Source organism: Choristoneura fumiferana, chromosome 22 (genome assembly GCF_025370935.1).
Source record: "Choristoneura fumiferana chromosome 22, NRCan_CFum_1, whole genome shotgun sequence".
Taxonomy (NCBI): Eukaryota; Metazoa; Arthropoda; class Insecta; order Lepidoptera; family Tortricidae; genus Choristoneura; species Choristoneura fumiferana.
Genome location: NC_133493.1, coordinates 3,800,197 through 3,815,538, shown reverse-complemented (window position 1 = coordinate 3,815,538; position 15,342 = coordinate 3,800,197). Strand labels below are relative to the sequence as shown.

The following is a 15,342-nucleotide window of genomic DNA, read 5'->3' as shown; positions in this document are numbered from 1 at the left end:
CAGTGGTCTGCCAAGCAGAAGGTTTTGGGTTCGAGTCTGGAATCGCACCTCTGAGTTTCCGGAATTCATGTGCGAAATTACATTTGAAGTTTATCAATAGCTTTACGGTTAGGGAAAACATCGTGAGGAAACCTGCACAAACCTGCGAAGCAATTCAATGGAGTGTGTGAAGTTCCCAATCCGCACTGGGCCGACGTGTGAACTACGGGCCAAGCCCTCTCATTCTGAGAGGAGGCCTGTGCCCAGTAGTGGGACGTTTATAGGCTGGGATAATTAATGATAATGATGATGAAAAACATTAAAACTATTTTTAATTAGCTCTAAAATTGTCGCATAATTTTAGTTGGCCTAATGTGGTTTGTCTCTTTTACAGCGTCCCGCTTTAGAAGAAGTTTAGTATCAGGAAATATTATTATAACCCACAATTTTAATGAGAAAATCGTCACACCAGGGGACGACGTAAGTTAATTGAGTTTGTTAATTAATAATACTCAAAGAAAGTAAGGGTCACTTGAATTTTATTGCTAGTGGAATTTAATTCCTAGGGCGAGGACACCAGTCATGGACATGAACCAATAATAGGCTTTTTTCTTAAATTGAAAATACACACACACACACACACACATATACACACACACACACACACACACACACACACACACACACACAAACATCACGCCTGTATTCCCAAATGGGGTAGGCAGAGCACACGAAACGTTACCGTTTCGGAGCCACTTTTAGCAATTTTAGGTTTTAAGTTTGACAAAAACGGTAAAATAGTGACAGGTTGCTAGCCTGTCGCCTACGGTATACCTTAACCTATATCCTCAGTCGCCTCTTACGACACCCAGGGAAGAAATGGAGAGGTGTAATTCTAACCCGACACCACACGGGGCCATTAAAAATACAAACTGAAATATATATGCACAGAAAAACCAGAAAAATAAGACCAGCACTGGGAATCGAACCCAAGTCCTCGGCATTCCGTGTGAGCCGAAAGTTTCTCGATGAGGGCTACGGTATAGATGTCGCTAGCGTCACTGCTTAAGTGGCTAAATGAGAAACAAACAAGCTTAGATATGTGGTGCATAGGGGAAATTCGTGTCTGTACCGTTGTCCAGCAGTGGTGTAGCGGTATAGCACGCGGCACGGAATGCCGAGGACCTGGGTTCGATTTCCAGTGCTGGTATTATTTTTCTGGTTTTTCTGTGCATCTATATTTCAGTTTGTATTTTCAATTTAATTTTACGAGATGACCGTAAAAGTAAAAATTTGGAATTCCAAAAAAACAATCTTAATTTTTTCATAAACCTTATTTAAATTGACTACTTTTTAACCACCGACGCAAAAAGAGTGTTATAAGTTTGACCGCTATGTGTGTCTGAGTGTCTGCTTGTGCCGCCGTAGCTCTTAAACAGGTGAACCGATGTGAATGCGGTTTTTTTTGTTTGAAAGCAGGTATTGTAGCAATGATTCTTAGATATGTGTTATTAAAATCGGTTCAGCCGTTTTTGAGATATTGAACTTTGAAATGACAATGTTTGGGGTTTTTCAATTTTTTGTTCGTTTGGTTATTTAAACTAATATCACTTATATACCTACAGTAAGATGATCATAACTAAAATTCATGTAGCTATAAGGCATTGAATCCTTGTTGTTCATTATTGATTACTGACTAATGTGCTTAACATATTATTGTCCATGATTGGTGCTGTCCCTCTACCAACACAAATAAACCAAAAGATTACCTGAAAACCCACGTGAAAAGTTAATAAGTTTAGTTGTACATATTTATAAGGTAACATTGCGTTTAATATTGTTTCTAGGTTAGTTTACAATGCTCGGCGACGGGGGAGCGACCTCCAAGATTCGTTTGGGATCGGGATGGTGTTATCATTTCTTCAAACACTGAGCAAAGGTATATATTACTTCTTTATTCATATAATATACCTAATAGTTTGCTTACTCATCATTAGGGTAGAAACTGCGGTTTCTATTTTCAAAAGTGATAACTAGGGTTGTAACGGAGGTCTTCTTAGCGGAGGCGGAGGCGGATGCGGAGGCGACGAGTTTCGCCTCCGCGGATGCGGAGGTTAACGGAGGCGGATGCGGAGGTGATGTGAAAAAAATAGTAGTTTATCCTTTATTCAACTCAAAAATCTCTAAAATTTCTAAAAAAACTGCCAAATCTCACTTGTTTTCAGCGTCATCGTGCATGTGACTACTTTGTACAAAATCACTTAAAAAAATCGCGGTTCAATCAAACATATACATTACAATTTCGTACGTCCAAGCAACGAGACAGGTTGATTCCTGTCGTGTGTTATTTGTCATACGCCCGCCCCCACCCCAACCGCGTTTCCGCTGCGCGTCGAAATAATGAAATGAGAAATAAACCTCCGTTATAACTCCGCAAAAAAATGCGGAGGCGGAGGCGGAGGCGAACTCACGATTTCTCGCGGAACTTCCGCAGTAACGGAGGCGAAGGCGAAGTTCCGTTACAACCCTAGTGATAACCTACCGTGTTTGTAAGTAAGTTTTGCGAAGCAGAGACTGGAATGGTGCAGCTCTGTAAATAAGGCTGTTGTAAATTATTAGACTCATCGCTTGGAACACCTGGATGCCAAACGTCTTATTATAAAGACCCGCCCGAGACCTTCCTACACTTACACGTATAATGATAGTGGTCAATTACATTGCACGCCCTGTAATAGGACCTTTAAGACTAAGTTTGGCTTTTCCAGCCATATTTGGGCACATAATAAAGTAGCCTTTGTAGGACACGCCATGTAGGACATCAAGTAACGGATGCGTATCTAGTCGCATAATTTTTGAAAGTCCTAATGTATGTTTGTTATAATTTTTTTAGTCATAATATTTTGTTACTACCGAAATCGTAAAACTTTGTGAAATATTTAGATGGTCACCTGTAGAACTCTATAGGTTAGGTTAGGTTTATTTTATAAAAAAATATGAAGAAATTTAAGTTTAGGATAATTTTATTTAATTTACTGCAATAGGCTACGCATCTGTTGATCCCGGGAAAATTGCATGGTTCCTGCACGATAACGATTGACTAACTACTTGTGTGTAATAAATTTAATATGGTTTTCCAACGATATAATTAATTCGTCACACGCTCAAGTTATATAAAAGCTTTGGCCTTCAATACACCAGGTGTGTCCCTTAACAGGAGAAATTAAGTAAAATAAGGATCGTATAATAGTCAAACTAAATGACATTAGTTCAGTGACTTTTTTTTCTTTCTATTACACTTTAAAGTTTATTCAAAGAAGCAATTATGTAAAGCAAATGTTTGTATCGTGACAGGCGACGTCAATTTGAATGAATGATTTAAATTGTATGAAAAAGGGAAAGACTCCATTATTTTTAAAAGTCGTTGAACTAAAGTCGTTCAGTCTGACGAGTAAGATGTGTTTTAATTATTTGCTCGTGTTATAGACCACACCCGGTATTAGTAGGATTATGTTTATAATTTTGTATCCTCAGGTACACCATAGGACAAATGATGTCACCGACAGGAGTTGGTGTGGTCTCCCATCTAAATATCTCGCGGACAAGGGTAGAAGATGGCGGATTGTACTCTTGCACAGCAATAGAGGGGGAATCCAGTGTGAGCCATTCAGCGAGGATCGATGTATACGGTAAGTGATTTGAGTACACGCAGCATCGCTGGTCGTTCTGTGCCTAGTTTTAGAATGGACAAATCTCTTGCCGTGGGTATGGTAAAAAAAACTAAACTTAAACTTTAAACTGTTTATTTCAATAAAAATTGCATAACTTGATTAACCTTAGCTTCTAATCTTAAATTAAAAATATTTTTGAGTTAAGGAGTCTCTAAAATTTGTTTGTACAATGTGATCCTAATATAATCATTCTCATATTGCTATACTCAATTTATCTTGACATTCGGAACTTCACGGTGAAATTTGCACACGCTTTTAAACGAAGCAACGAAACTATTAAAAACTGTGTTAAAATTTATGTGTGAATGTGAGGCAGAACCCTATTCTCTACGAACGAACACTGAACCTGTGGACAATAATGAAGAAAATCTTTAGAAAATAACGAAGATATCATTGACACAAGACAGTAAATAGTCAGGAATGTTCGTTCGTTTTAATCATTCTTTAGATTTTAAGCAACTTAGAAGAAAACAAATATCGTTGCTCACAAAACAGAGTGTAGAATTGTTTGTTACTATTAAAATAAATAAATAAAAACAATACTGTAAAAGTAGAGATTACAGATTTATTTATTTGTAAAAAAAGATTATCTTGTGGACTTACAGTGGAGACTAAAACGTCCACAAGCAAGTAAACTTATAACAACAAAAATACAAGTGAGAAACTTAAATAATAACATGTAGTTACATTGCTTATTTTTTGATTCATTAATTAAGCCGACGTTCTAATTGTATGCATCCGAGCAGTCCGAGAGTATTTACAAACACATTCAAATTCGTTTGGTGCTATCAAGTACATAGGTAACTTTTTTTTATTCGATTGGATGGTAAACGAGCAAGTGGGTCTCTTGATTGTAACAGATCACCACCGCCCATAAACATCTACAATACCAGGGTTATTGCAGATGCGTTGCCAACCTAGAGGCCTAAGATGGGATACCTCAAGTGCCAGTAATTTTACTGGCTGTCTTACTCTCCACGCCGAAACACAACAGTGCAAGCACTGCTGATTCACGGCAGAATTAGCGAGCAAGATGGTGGTAGCAATCCGGGTGGACCTTGCACAAGGTCCTACCACCTGCAGTTCATATCAGTCCACCACCACTTTTTGTAAAACATTAGAAAATCATTGGTAACAAGACACAAAAGGCGACTGAATATTAAAAAATGCTTGCCATGGCCTGCTCATAGTCATCTATTGGCAAAAAGACCGACATAAATGTCCAAAGAAAACGATAACATTATGCCCTTCACATTTCACGAGTTTTTCATTTCAGGTCCACCATATATAAGATCTTTACCACCTATTAAAGTACAGAGCGGGGAACCCTTAAAGCTCCGCTGTCCCTACTACGGCTTCCCTATCAGGTACTTTAAATTAAAAGATAACAACTCGCCGTAATTTCAGCGCTGGAAACCTATGTTTGAAATTAATTAATGTAACAAGTTCCGCTTTAGCAAGTGTGCTCGATCTAAGAGCACGGTTAGGTACCTAGTTCTAAGAGCGTTTTAACCGCTATCAGTTTCCTGTCGCATTTGAAGAAATGAGAGACCGTAAGGAAATAAAATAATGACGAATTTATTTGCCAAGGAAAGTTAAAGCATTCAAATAAAAATAAAAATACAAAAAAGCCATTAAAGTCAAAAACACGTAAAACTAATTAGGGATTTTTAAAAGTCGTCGTCGTCGCTACCCTTAGACGACAGAAAACCACACACTCCGGCCAGAAGTCGCAAAACATCTGCTGGTGCTTTGCAGGCACTTGGAGTCTAAATGGCCCTTTGAGACTCATAAAATCCTTCCATTCTGTCTAACTCATTTCTTTAGTAAAAGCGACAAGAAACTGGTAACGGCTGAAACGCTCATAGAACTCCCCGGTTGTATTTTATAATGATGCAGAAATATTGGGTACGTTTATTTACGGCAGTTGTTTCGGAATACAAAAGAATTTACGTTTTATTGGGAATCAGATAATTTTCATGGAGTTTTCTAGTTATTTTTTTTGTACAGCCGCCATTAGATATTACGGAGGGGCCAAGGTGGTCAAAAATATCGGCACATGCACTCTATTATTAAGGTATTAAAGTTCATTTGTCGATATTTTTGATCACCTTGGCCGCTCCGAAATATTTGATGGCGACTGTATGACAGTTCAAATATGTTCATTATTGACATCGTCATCTATGATTATTCAATTATCTTTAAAATTAAATGATAGATTTAGAAGTTACAATACAATACAATACAAATACTCTTTATTGTACACCAGAAATAGAAAATTAATAAAAAGTTACTTAATAGAAATCTACTTTGCTGAAGTCAATGAATAAACTATAGTTGTCATGCTGCTCTGCAAGTCTGCAACCACTGTGTTGAATGGGTCACTTTCCTAAAAGATTCTAATTAAATTCGTGAACCACCAGTTAGTATTTACCAGATGAGATCAGAGAATTAGTTAGAATTAGTATTAGAAACACAGTTTTGTTTTGTCAAATAAACAAAAATAAGATGAGGAAATAGCCAACATGCGACTTTTTTAGCACAACGTAATGTCACGCGGCCCCTTAATTGACTATCTGTTCATTACTTCTCGTTTAACTGGCAAAAGAAAAAAAAACGTGTCCAATATTTTCTGATTATCTGATTACTTTTGTTTTCTGTACTGCTAACCTGTGTGCAATGAAGCTGACGGACTGAATTTTTTTATTCAGGAGACTACCTAATTGCAGAGTAGTAACTGCTCATTAAACTGTGATTGTAAGTAGTTTTTTTCGTAGTAAATCTAACGGTTAATTTTAATACACAGCAAATTGGACTGGGAATACAAAGGCAAGAAAATCCTAACAACAATAACAAGTCAACGTGTAAGATATAAAAGATCAAATACGAAAAGAAGAAAACGAAACACCAATTTGAGAAACTTTGAATACGAACCTGACGCAGATTTAAAGAGTATACAGAATAGTGAAGAAATAACAAGTTTAGATGGTTTTAAAAATAATGGTGATTTGAGAATCAAGCGACAACTATTTGACCCTAACGAAGATGGAGTTTTGAGTATACCTAGAGTGGTGAAGGAAGGCAGTGGTGAATTATATACGTGCATAGTTCATAGTCCTTCAGGAGAAATGGCTAGAAGGTGAGTAGAATTTAGGAACATAAAAATATAGTGTGAAGAAATTCTGGTGGACCGGCCAGGATGGTCTCTTCAGGACGAAACTTCTCAATGGTTAATGGCATCGATTTAATATTTGGTCATCATCATCATCATCTCAGCCGTAGGATGTCCACTGTTGGACGGACATAGGCCTCCCCCATACACCTCCAGTTGCTTCGGTTGGCAGCGGCTTGCATCCACTGTGAACCCGCTTTAACCAGGTCATCCATCCATCTCTTTGGTGGATGTCCTACGCTGCGCTTGTCGATCCGCTTAAAATTTGGTACGGAAATGTAATTTCGATGACAATGCAAGGACAGTCAATAAACAGTACAGGAAGAAAAAATACAAGTACATTAAAAACGTTTATTTTTTTTTAACAAAAACATACTATGATTGGTTATTTGGAGTATTTTTGTATTTTTTATTTCAACTCCAAATTTGTTACTTTTACGGTCATCCCGTAAAACCATATCCATAAAAAGTGAACAGCGCTGGGAGTCCAACCCAGGTCCTCAGCATTCCGTGCCGCGTGCTATACCCCTACACCACTACTGGACAGGAGTACAGACACGAATTTCTCCTATTCACACATATCTCAGGTTGCTTATTTCTACTACGCTACTTAAGCAGCAGCACTAGCGACATCTGTTTCGTTCTCATCGAGAGACGTTACATTATTTCGGAACTAACCGCTCACCCAGACAAGAGAGATCTCGCTACTAAGCAATCCAATTATGATTGGTTATTTGGAGTCTTTTTGTATTTTTATTTCAACTCCAAATTTGTTACTTTTATGGTCATCCCGTAAAACCATAAAAGAATGTAACGTCTCTCGATGAGAGCGAAACATACATAAATGTCGCTAGTGCCGCTGCTTAAGTGGCGTAATAGAAATAAGCAACCTGAGATATGTGTGCATAGGAGAAATTCGTGTCTTTACTCCTGTCCAGTGGTGGTGTAGGGCTATGGCACGCGGCACAAAATGCTGAGGACCTGGGTCCGATTCCCAGCGCTGGTCTCTTTTTCTGGTTTTTCTGTGCATCCATGTCTCAGTTTGTATTTTCGAAAAAAACATACTGGTTAACATTCTAGTCTGTCTTTTTGAAATATTACGCCTCGTAATCATAACAAGTACATTTGAAAGCATCATTTTGAAAAGTCAAAAACTACTTTCAGTTGGGAATAATAACTCTATTTAACTTGGTCATAGAAGACCGGCTATCAGAAACACTGCTCGAACTTTCTCAGAATTTCCAATCAGCTTTTCAGCAAATATCGAAGCTGGAAGCGAGCGAAGCTTTATACGATACATACAGCAAATTGGAATGTGAAGTAAAAATCGTTGGAATTTGTTTGATTAAGGCCTGAATGGGTATTTAGGGAAGATACTAGCTGTTACTGGAATGTTTTTATAACGAGATGAGGGTGAAAATAATATTTGTTTTGATACAGACTCTGTAATTTAAGCTCAATCAATTCAGTTCAAATTTGGAGAAATTATCTACCAACTTATTGATAATTCTGCCAGTGCTTCTAAGCTTTTTAGAATTTATGTCATCATTATCATCTCAGCACTTCTACATTAAGAGAACCATAGTTTTTATTTAATATCTTGACATTCTTCGTATTCTATTTTTTATATTTTTATACCATTGATGGTTTCAATATAAATTCTTGTAACTTGACCATGTATTTTTTTAAATATTATTATTGAATGAAAATATAAACTTAAAAAACCTTATTTTCAGGTCCTTTGAAATCCAAGTTGTAGAAGCGCCAGAACTAGACGAGTTGCGCGTAGGCAGCGGTCTAAAGGAAGGACAGATTGTTCAGATCACGTGCAACATCATCAGTGGTGATCCTCCCATATATTTCTCCTGGTTGAAAGACGGAAAGAAAATGCCGGCAAGCCTTAAGGTTGGTGGTTTTTTATCCTTTGCACACCATAACTTTCAGCAAAGAAACTGGGATTTTGGAAGCTATATGATTAACTGTGACGTGATAAATAGTATTTAAGAGAGTAAATAAGTTTGAATTCATATATTTGAAAACTGGTAATATATATTTTTTTAATTCTTCTTTGGCTTTTAGCACGTACAATAGATATTTTGTGCAAATCTCTCCAACCGTTTTGACGAAAGACGTGAACAAATATAAACATACGGATAAATCTACCACTACTAAAATTATGCATGGCGTAGTATAATCCTTAACCAAAGCAATCCCCACTACACACTGCAAAGTTATCTTTTCACACAAGAAAGGCGACACTGCTGAACAATTGTCCACAAATCACTATGTGATAGCCTTAGTTCCATTGTTTCCCGGCGGTAGATATTAGTTTGTTAACATGTCTAACATAAAACGAGCACAGATGGTTAACTTAAGTTTTATAAGTATGTCTTTATGTTTGGGCTTTAATAGAAATGTTTGGGTTTAAATAAATTTTGGTCGACTAATATTAAAATACAGACAATATTAGCCTTTTTTGTAACCAAATCTTTTATTTTTCAATTGACATCATTCTAGCAATCAAAGACAATACTAATCTTAAAAATGGAACAAAATACATAGAAAAACAAGGTTATATATGCACAGTCGTGCACATAAATAATATTTTCCTAAGGACAAGAACTTGTCACTGTCCCAATAGTTGTCATATTTAGTATCATCTCATTACTAGTAGCAATGGAGGTGACAACAGGGTGCATCTATCGGACGTTTTCTTATATCGATTTTGAATAGGTACGATCCGCAAAATAAGTGATCTATCAATTTTTAAACAAGTTCCTATCATGAAACTACCGTGAGACTCACTCATATTGTAACGGATAACTCACGTCTTAAACCGAGTTTAGCTCGACATGTTGGTACCCCGAGTTGGAAAACAGTTTTAAATACTCGTGCTGCGTCATCGGTTGGTGTGAACGTGCCTTTACGGAGCGATGTTGTTAGTGTTGTGTGCTACCTTACAATAGACATTGACAATAAAAATGACGATAAAAATGCGGGTAGTTGTGTGTTAGCTTCGTCGGGTAGTCGCGCGAGCAGAGCGGTGGCGCGTAGTGTGCGTGTTGCGGCAGCCGCCGAGTCGCGTTCTCGTGCTCCTCAGAAGAAGGGCTACGAAATAGCCCGAAACATGTCTAGCTAAACTCGGTTTAAGACGTGAGTTATCCGTTACAATATCATTTAATAGACATTCCTATCAAATGAATATGTCGCTAACTTCGAACTTTCAAGTTGACAGACACGTCTATTGCCATTATTGTTTCATGACATGCAAACGATTAGACTTTAGGGTGGTAGACCACAATTTGGCTGATGGGACTTCAAATATTATGTACTAATGTTAAATTTCAAAAATTTTAAATTGGTGAAATAAGATAATTATTTGAAATTACCTATTGTCTAGTTCATTATCAAAATTTAATAACACACTCATGAGGAAAACAGAGGGTTCTGCATGTTATAACTTTATATGTGTCGCGCAGACGTAGCTATAGTGCACGCTTTTAGCGGAAAAGCAAGTTCAATTAGTGTAGTTCATTCCGCAAAGTAACGCTTGAACCAATCAATAACGTAATTACTCCTATGAATGGCCCCTTTCAAGTGGACGGTCTGTCTTTACTAAGCTCTGAATTTCACAGAATCAGTGACAATGTAGGTCACTCCGTTAATCTTGTTTTCATCCCATTCTGCTTCGATTGGGTTTGTGTCCAACTTGATCACAGATCTGCATAATAAATAGTTACGGTAAATAATTATAACCACTTGCTCTTGCCTGGAACTTTGTCTGCGAAGAATTGGTTAATTGCTTGAGGTGAAAGTATATGTTTAGTGCCTTTTGTACGTAAATGTATCATCATCACCATCACACTCATCACCACTGCCTCAAAGTTCGGGAGTGGGGTCCGTGAGACGTCACATGGAACTCTTCTACATCTTATTAACGTAACCATGAAAAATTCATTTTTAATACAAGCCATTTTTGCTGACTGTACTTTTTGTTGACTGTACTTGCATTGTCATGCAAACTACTTTTGCATACCAAATTTCAAGTCGATGCTATTAATCGTTGAAGTTCCGTCCTGCGGAGACGATCCTGGCTGGACTACCAGGATGTCACTACTAGATTATTGTCTACTAGTATTGTCACGCGATTTACATAAGTATTCCAAATTTCAAGTCAGTCTGACTACTGGAAGTTGGTCAAATTTAACTTGCAAGATTTGATTACAGGCAGACAACGGGACAGGTGAAACTAAATAAAAGCTTGTAATAACACGTGTCCAATAGTTTCTGATAATCTAACAGACAGACTATTATTTTTTAGGACTAGGCTATTACCGGTATTATAAATAGACAAGAAATCAAACGTCATACGGAGACAGCAACAGGATTCTGTTGCTTTGCTGTCTTTCTCATTTGAAAAATTGAAGATTTTACAGATCAATAAACTATTGACAGATAACGGAGAGGAGTTCTGAGCTGTTCAGCGTGCTGATCATCAAAAGAGTGTCGCTGGAGCACTGCGGGAAGTACACGTGCATAGCAACAAACCACGTCGGGAAGGTCAATCAGACTGCTGACCTTTATATTAACGGTAAGAGTCAATGAAGAATATCAGCAAATTTGGATTTTTAATTTTTATTTCGCTACATTATAAACTAAACTAATCGTTAAAAAATGTTTGGATACGCCCCGATATTGTAGTTCCCGAAATATTTTAACTGTTAAGTTAGACATATACGGAGGGGTATCATTCATCGCTGCAACGTCACTAAACTGCACCCGCGCTGTGCGTTAAACGAAACTGTTATCAACTTTATATTTTAAATTAAATAGTATTATTATATTCATCATCATGTCAAGCCTCGCCCAAGGCTCTCCACTTAGACCGGTCTTGTGCTTTCCGCATTCACCGCGATCCCGCGATCTTAACCAGGTTGTCCCTGCATCTTGTTGGAGGCCTACCGACAGCTCGTCTCCCGGTCCGCGGATGCCAATTGAGAACCTTCTGACCCCATCAGTCATCAGTCCATTGTTATATTGTTATCATAATTAATATCTCCCTTAGGTATAATGTTCTTTTGAACTGCGATTTTTCATTACAGTGGCACCGAAATGGATAGACGAGCCGACAAATTCCTCTCTGCTGCTCGGGCAGAGAGGTGTTGTATATTGCAACGCCAATGGATATCCGACACCGCAGATACATTGGATGAAAAGAGATAGTGAGTAGTTTGTTGGATTTACTGTCATTTGGTACAAATGGAAAGTGACACAACTCGAAATTATACGTCAAAGCAGAAAAAATGCAATTTGAAATACATCAACAAGGATAATTGTCCTTCTTGAATATCGCCGAAAATGGATTGTCCTATGGTAAAATTGACAAATTTGATGTGTTCCAAAAAAAACCACCATTTGTAATTGCGTACACTCAGAAATATGACGAATTGTAAATATTACTTATGTTCCACCCTAAATCGTTTATTTTGAGCCTACATTACATATATATTAAGTTAAGACTTGATTTAGACAACATTCACATGCTACTTATTTAATTTTGCTTCTTATTTATAATGGACAATATTCCATTTGGGTTTAATTAATTTACAATAAAATTTAATTTGGTAGTAAATATTTTTCAACACAATCACATTTTGACAAAATTCACTTTGGTTCATAATTCATTTTGGTCCAAATTCAAAATGGTAAATTCAAGTGGACGATTTTCCATTTGCACCAAATGACAGTAAATCGTTCGATGATAGTAATAATATATTTAATAAAAAAGCAAAAATTATACAGAAATATTACGTGAACCAAAAAAGAAGAAAATAAATCCTCGTTGGATAGCTATGCTAATTCTTTGCGAGAGATTGCTGCCGGGTTTTTGTTTTACAGTTAAATAACATAACAATCTAATTTCAATAACCTAAGAGTGTGTAGGATTGGCCCTGCTCATGTCTTCCAAGTCACTCTACATATCCTCAAATAATGACATATTCAATAGACCGTACTTGTTCAATTATTCACTTTTAGCAAGTCTTGACCTTGCTACAACGGATATGGCCGAGGGGATAGAAATGAAATAAAGTTTGAGGTACACTAGATGTAATCGTCAGAGTTTACTCTTCTAGGAGCTGAACACACAATGTATAACACTGAATATATTTCTAAGTTAGACTTGTTTTGGCGAAACCAGGCGGGGCGCATACGTAACACACGCGACGTGTTTCTACGAAGGAGCTGAAGCGACTGGCGTCGTGTGCGCCGTTCCCGGTGTCGCTGGAATAGGAATGCTGACGTAGCTAAACGCTTATTGCTGTGCTGCCACACACTCATTCATGTCTCGATTCTACACAAAGCTTTGTCTTTCTCTTTCAGCAACACTAGGAATATGGCGTCCTGTCTTGGACTTAGCTGGTGGTGGCATCATGAGCTACCCAAACGGAACCCTGGTCATAGAAGTGGTTTCTTTAGCAGACGAGGGGGTATACTCCTGTAACGTAGAAAATGGTGTGGGTGAAAGCTTGAACAAGAACCTGTGGATTAGCGTTAATAGTAAGTATTGGTGTGATTTTGGCCGGTTTTTAACTCCCGACGCAAAAAGAGGGGTGTTATAAGTTTGACCGCTATGTGTGTATGTGTGTCTGTCTGTGGCACCGTCGCTCTTAAACGGGTGGGCCGATTTGAATGCGTTTTTTTTTATTTTAAAGCAGGTTTTCTAGCGATGGTTCTTAGACATGTTTTATCAAAATCGGCTCAGCCGTTTTTGACATATTGAACTTTAAAGTGACAAAGTCGGGGTTTTCCAACTTTTGTTGGTTAGATTAGTTAAAGAAGTTTACATCAAATTTGCTCGTAAACAAAATGTATTTTTATAAGACAATAAATATTATTTTTAGGGTACGCTAAATGTGACCAAAAACATTGTACCTACCTCAGAATATCATACGGGCGGTACCTACTGAAATTAAGAACATCGTTTCTTTAAAGTCCTCACAGGTCAATTCGACTTCGGACTTCTTATAGAATCTCGTTCGTAACTGCATTTAAAACACAATGTACTATAAACTATAAATATTTCTACCCACTACACATAATTGAGTGATTTGTATGTATCTGTAAGAAATTGGTGTATATATTTTTCTTTTAAATTCCTGTTGTTTCTAGAGCCAGTGCATTTCGAGTCAGTGGGTGCCAACCTGACCACCAAAATGGGATTACCTGTCACCCTCACCTGCCGGCCATTAGGGGACAACCCTATTAGGGTTAAATGGAGCCTAAACGGTAACCCGGTGGATTTCACTTCGTCCAGGTAACTTTATATAATTTCTAAGACACGGAAAACTTAAAAGTAAACGTAGATCTGGGATAAATCAATAGTAAAAATTTAGAGAATAATGCTTAGTGGAAATATTTCTACGTGATTTCCAATTATTTCCAATGACTTGCATGGGAAATGTGACAACCAGCGCCATCTGTTTTTCTTCCTCTGAAACCTTCTCTGCATAGCTTTCGAGGAAAATAGGCTAGGGTAAAAGCCACCCGGCAGACAGTTGCTTTCGTAATAATTCTGTGAAAGTTTCATAGGTGGCGTTTATATCAAATACTTAAATTGTTACAAAATTGTCCACATAATCATAGTCAAAAATTTTTTTTTCATGACTATCATAATTTTCCAAAAAATTCAACCACCAGAAAACTATGTCTTTGTAAAGCACTAGTCTTACCGCCGGCGAGTCGCGCGAAGAGCGTTTTTTAGTATGAAAATTTTATCACTTTTATCGCCTAGCGATTTTTCTCCTTACTCGCTGGCGGTGGGACTATTGCCTAGCATTTAAATTGCTCAGTTCCATGCGTTGACCTTTTCAGGATATCCGTATCAGAAACTAAAACCCACAACGGTGTAAAAAGCGTCATTTCGATCAACTTCGTGGAGAGCAGAGACGGGGGACTGTACGAGTGCAGAGCGAGTAATCCTTACGGTGTGGCGGCTTTTAACATGCATCTTAGGATACTGGGTAAGCCTTTCCATTTGTACATGTCATCAATCCTACAAGTCCAACTAATATTGCAAAAGTTTGTGAGTTGTTTGTTTGTTACCTCAACACGATTAGATAGTTTGAGTCCTGGGGAAGGACATAGGATAGTTTTATCCCGAAACATTGAATGTTTCCCCGCGTGCGGTGTAGCCGGGCCTTATTACGTTATTGACAATATGTTTTTAGAACCACCGACACCTCCGCTGGATCTCCAAGTAGACTCAATGACTGGAGACTCTGCAAAGCTGTCCTGGCGTGACACTATCAGCTCTCACGTTCAATTCTACAGCGTCCAGTATGCCACCAGCGATTTTATGCAGTGGGATACTGCTAAAAGCATCAATATCACCAGGTAAGCTGTCATTTACCTCTATCATAATTGGATTTCCATCAACGACATGGACAGATGATCTAGTCAGAG

At 37.7% G+C, this 15,342-nt stretch overlaps 1 protein-coding gene across 4 annotated transcripts in view; it reads left to right on the top strand.

The window, feature by feature from the left end:
• LOC141440477 (cell adhesion molecule Dscam2-like) overlaps positions 1-15,342 on the top strand; it is a 140,844-nt gene that overhangs the window by 108,544 nt on the left and 16,958 nt on the right. For all 4 annotated transcript variants that reach the window (XM_074104997.1, XM_074104995.1, XM_074104996.1 and 1 more), the window contains 12 exons: positions 374-459; positions 1,827-1,918; positions 3,511-3,665; positions 4,984-5,074; positions 6,514-6,846; positions 8,616-8,784; positions 11,335-11,470; positions 11,982-12,101; positions 13,261-13,437; positions 14,050-14,194; positions 14,752-14,900; positions 15,108-15,273. In XM_074104997.1, coding sequence (XP_073961098.1) covers positions 374-459; positions 1,827-1,918; positions 3,511-3,665; positions 4,984-5,074; positions 6,514-6,846; positions 8,616-8,784; positions 11,335-11,470; positions 11,982-12,101; positions 13,261-13,437; positions 14,050-14,194; positions 14,752-14,900; positions 15,108-15,273 — 1,819 coding nt within the window. The remainder of the gene's footprint in view (positions 1-373; positions 460-1,826; positions 1,919-3,510; positions 3,666-4,983; positions 5,075-6,513; positions 6,847-8,615; positions 8,785-11,334; positions 11,471-11,981; positions 12,102-13,260; positions 13,438-14,049; positions 14,195-14,751; positions 14,901-15,107; positions 15,274-15,342) is intronic.